The sequence below is a fragment of the Teleopsis dalmanni genome, chromosome X (assembly GCF_002237135.1).
Source record: "Teleopsis dalmanni isolate 2A chromosome X, ASM223713v2, whole genome shotgun sequence".
In the NCBI taxonomy this organism is placed as follows: Eukaryota; Metazoa; Arthropoda; class Insecta; order Diptera; family Diopsidae; genus Teleopsis; species Teleopsis dalmanni.
This window is the reverse complement of record NC_051848.1, coordinates 62,728,456-62,733,761: the sequence shown is the minus strand read 5'-3', so window position 1 is coordinate 62,733,761 and position 5,306 is coordinate 62,728,456. Positions and strand designations below refer to the sequence as shown.

General features: G+C 28.8%; 1 protein-coding gene across 1 annotated transcript; it reads left to right on the top strand.

Moving 5' to 3' along the window:
* Positions 1-3,808: 3,808 nt before the first annotated feature.
* LOC119688975 lies at positions 3,809-4,793 on the top strand. The gene is made up of 2 exons (XM_038103678.1): positions 3,809-3,973; positions 4,029-4,793. The coding sequence occupies exons 1-2, from the start codon at positions 3,923-3,925 to the stop codon at positions 4,689-4,691; spliced, it is 714 nt and encodes a 237-aa protein (XP_037959606.1). The 5' UTR covers positions 3,809-3,922; the 3' UTR covers positions 4,692-4,793.
* The last annotated feature ends 513 nt before the right edge of the window (positions 4,794-5,306 follow it).

The window sequence follows — 5,306 nt, the reverse complement described above, 5'->3', positions numbered from 1 at the left end:
CGAAAAAGGTAGGTGTGATTATGTGCTGCAGTTTTCTAGGTAGATCGGCTAGTATGAAACTAATTAACTTTTTAATTCATCTATATAAGAAAAAAGTTTATTAAACGGTTTAATTATGTTAAAATTCATAATTTAAAAACAGAAATGATGCGGAACTAATTTAAAATGTTATGTTTTATGTATACATTTATTTTAGAAATAAAAAGTAAAAGTTTTTGTATCGCTTTCCTTCGAAAATTGATTTCATGGTACTACGGTGCGTATGAGTAACGTGAAGGACATCTGATTAATTAATTTTTTTTAATTACTTCTAAAAGGAATTATTTATTTTTGAAGTAGAATTTATATATTAATTTGAATCAAAAATAAAAAAAAAATTTGTGTGACATATTCCTTTTTTTTTTTATACTGAAAAATCGAGTGTATGTGTTTGGTGTGATATGAAGGATAAATAAATTTTTAAAAGTACTTGTAATTACAATATCGTCCTGAAATTTTTGGGTTTTATGTAGAATTTTATTACTAATCGAAATCAAAAATATTATATAAGAATATATGTAATATATTCTTTGAAAATTCATTCAATGGAAATGTTGTACGCATGTGCTTGATGTATTTTGCGGGAGAAAAAAAAATATTAAAATATTTCAAAAAATAATGGGTTCCTGAAGATTTTTATTTCGTAGTAAAATTTAAAACTGAATCTAAATAAAATATAAAAATTGAAAATTTAAAAACAACTTTTGAGAAAAATTTTTTTTTGAAATTTAAGGGTTAATATTAGTACTTAAATATTAACAATTTTAATAGTTTAAACAATTTTATAAAAGCTAAATCAATTATCTTTAAAACGCTGTAAATTTCAAGTTTCTACCTTTTATAGAACTTGAGATATAGCCATTTGAAAATGTGTTTACTATGCCAATTCTCGAAACCCCATGGGTCCATATCTCCTAGGAAAAAACTCACAAAATTTTTTCCCGAGATACGGGTCTTCTTATTTTATGAAATGAGCTCATAAAAAAAATTTCAGCCAAATCGGAGATCATGAGGTCAAAAAGGTGTCCGAGTTGTAAAAGAATGACCCATATACTCTATATCACTACTAAAAACAGGTTTGTGCATACCTTTATAACAAACATACTACTACGGCAGACAGAAAAAGTTTCTAACACCTTCTAAGTATTATACTTACATTTCATCCCATAAGAAATATCCAGTTCAAGTGTTTTACCTAGTGACACCTTTTCATCAGTGCCGGTATTCCTTAAGTCTCTGTCATAGAACTACAATAAATCAGCTCATAAGCAGTAATTTTATCTTCATAAATTGAAGTCAAATTAGTTTTGCGATGACTGCGTTACCTATATAAGATTGTACTTGCAATGAGTTACAGCCTAAAAACACTCCGTTAGTATTATTTTACAATTGTCTTTGATATCTACTATTTCCATTACTGGACTGCAGCGCAACCACGATCAAAGTTTACATATATCGATAATCGATCCTGGGGTTAAGAATACTCCGTTTCAGCTTTTAGACGATCTCAAATATTTTTAAGATATATATTTTACAATGCCTTGTTCTGGTATATGAAAAGAAGACTCCTACTCTACTTATGTCCACCGTTCCTCAAACTAGCACGCTTCCACCTAGCTTAGTGTATCTCATAACCCATAGCTTTCCCTTTCAATACCTTTCGGAATATTTCGACAAATTGCATATAGTTGATTCGATCACATATCTCTTAATAACAACCCGGTCATAAACTCTTTAATCACCTACCAATTGCTCTCCATTTCTTATTTACACTTATCCTAAACTATTGCCTATGCCTACTGACTTATGTAAACTTCAATCTCTATGTGCTCTCTTGATTATCATAACTACTTATATTGCCAATGTTCTGATGCTCTAGACCCATGGTTGGACTTTCATTCTTTTCCTCCTCACCTTATTGCTTCAAGGTGAGTAAAAGCCTCTTACTACGACTTTTAATGACTATCAACTATCCTTAAAAAAACCACTTCTTCTGGTACAACATCAACATTAGAATGGCATTAGAATGGCAACATTAGGTACTACGTCATAACAAAATAGTGAAAACTAAATATTATAAAATATTTAATATGTCTGCAATTCTTACTTGAAAAAATGTCATTAAAATATATTTTCTAGGAACTATAAAAGGAACCACATAGATATATTTTTCAGATTTTCAACCAAATTTGTTATTCCAAGACTTCGGCTATATTCCATAGTTTAAACAATTCCTGATAAATTATGTATGAAGAAAGAAAAACAAACAAGTTTTTCTTGTTAAATTCATCTAATTTTAAGAAAACAAATCATTAGTGAACACACTGAAGAGCACTAACAAATACTTGCTAATGAAGTGTGATCTAGTGCATACTATACATTTCAGAGAATTCGAAATGAGCTGTCCTTACTCAAAAGCTCAAGACTTTCTTCGACTAGTCGAGCAAAAGTAAATAACAATCAGTTCAAATGTAAATATTTACTTTAATTACTTTACTCATCTCTGTGTACTGTAAGGAAATGCACAGATGCTGTAAACATATTGTTTGTCTGACCTTGCGCCAAATGATGACTTCTAATTGACATTATATTTCGTGAAACATTTCTGAAAATCCACGTGGGAGATATTGTAAAATATGTATGGAGCTCTATAGTCCGCATCAGATACAAAGCAACAAGCATTTCTAATCAGATTTGGATGAAAATCATATATACTTCAATTATAGCACTGATATACTATATCAATTAATACAATTGAGACTTATATAAAGTCTTATGTTGTAAATATGACTCATTTTAGATAATAACTCTCTCGGTTAGCATGGATGATCACATATGTTGCTTATCTCATAAAGCAAGTCCTTAAACAATTTTTCTTTAATAATATTTTTAAAGCTCTGGACTTATATCGCGTATACTGATATAATCTTCAGATTATATTATCTGTCCATACCTATATGCATTATAAATAAAGCTAAAAAATGATAACTAAATACTCTTAGTTCTAAATTATTTTGGAATACTGAAATAACTATCAGTTCGAACTTACAAGTCCTATGTGTACATTTATCTGTTTACACTATACATTCAGGGAACGTGATTTAATAACTTTCAAGAAATCAAATTAAAGTGCTCTAATTTATTTGACGTATAACAAAAGAAAAGAAAAACAAAAATCAATTTATTTTTATTTGAGATTTGCTTTTGAGTAGATTTTGTATAGAAAACGCGGCTAAGTGCTAGACACTTATCGTGATATACGCAAATTGCGTTAAAACCAATTATGTAAGTTTAATATTAGGACTCTACCTTCTCTTTATTATCATTAAGCTATTATACTTAGATACTTATAGAAATATCACTATTACTTAAAGTGGGTACTCATGATTGACATTTCGATTTATTACAATAAACAAAACAAATAAATTTATTTTTGTTTATTTACCTCAATGAATATGAACTTTCAAAATATAAATATAACTCTAAATTCAAATTATAATAAATTTAGAATTATTACTTTTACTACTTATTACCATTAATGTCATTACAGATTATTATAATAAACGATTCCGTTTACATGTATATTAAATCAAAGGAAATAAAGAACCTGAGTAAATTTAATATGTTGTGTCAATTATCTCAAGATAAGAACAATTATCTCAAGAACCATATATACCAGGGTATTTTTTATAGCGCACTGAAATCGCTTTGCTCTGTGAAGATAGCTATGACACAAATTACTCATTATAAAAAGCAAATAACGTCTGCTTAAAATACTTAGTTACGTTTAAGTAATCAAACTGAATGCAAAACTCAGATCTTTGATTTGGTCCGAATTGAATAACTTAGTACTATATTCATTGAAGCAATAACACCTTTAAATATGAATACGAAACTTATCATTTTGTTACTTGGAGCAGTTGCATTTGCTCAAGTAAGTTTCCAAAAAATAAACTCCAATAAAATTATTAATATTCCAAATATTTTAGATATGTGCTGCACGACCGGAGGCAAAGTCATCAGAGGAAATCAATGAAATTGCGAAGGAAAGTGACTTTAAAAATAAAGTTACTACGTTTCTAGTAAAGGCTATGAAAGAAAAAGATTCATTAAATGACCACTTTAAGGTACTTATAGCAGTTACATCTGAGTACGCTGTGCACGTTCATGAATCCGTACAGGAATGGCTTAAGGTTTGTGAACTTTTGCTGAAAGAACCTTTCATAGAGAAATTGGATACTGAAGATATACATGCAAGAGCTGAGGACATTGCTTATATTGTTAAAAAAGCTGAATCATTGAAAAAAAATGAAAAAGAAGATCCTGTTTCAGGTTTGCTTGATGTTTCTATTGCATTTGGCTTAATTATGGACAACTATAATGTAACAATAATGGAAAAACCAACAATGGAAGATGTTCTATTCGGTTTAGCATTGGAAAAAAATGGGATTGAAGAAGCAAACAAGAAGATTGAAAAAAGTTTTTCGAAATTCTTAGTAAAAATGATCGATATTGTGGATAAGTACATCGCTAACTTGTCAGCAGAAAATAAAGAAGCTGAAACGAAATTGATTAACTTCATGACGAACTTCAAAATTCAAAATATCAGTATTCAAAGGAAAAACATTTTGAACTTCTTGAGATTATTTTAATTAAAAACTTCATTTACTTCAATATCTGCTAAAAAGGATAGAGTAAAATTGATTAATGTATTTTTTTAAGTTTTGTAAATAAATTTATTATGGAAAATAATATTTTGTGTGAAAATTTACTTCACATTTTCGTACTAAATACTTTCATTTAAAAATTGACCAATTGTCGTCAACATTTGACTTAACATTTGAAGTCAATAATTTGTGGTAAATAGACCTATATAAATATTGTCGTGACCGTTTTGTTGCAGTAAGGAGATTGCTGCTTATATGAGAATGCGTTGACACATTTAAAATTTATTCCACCTATTCTTGTCAGTTGCTTAGAATGTTAATATTAAATTATTAGTTTTTTTAAAAAACAACCACATTCCCATTAAATTATATATGTGGTAAGGCTATTTATACTTAATATCTTTATTCTCTAGCTGTACACTGAAGTGGCTAATAGCCATTTTAAGTAGGGAGTAACCTTTTAAGTGCTTTGAAAACTTTGATTATTCCATTCACTATTTTTTGGATCCCGTTTGGTTTACTCTACAGAATGAGTTGAGGATTCGAATGAGTTAAGAAATGAGGTTTTCTAAAAGAAGGTGGAGGGCCGTTTTTAGTAAG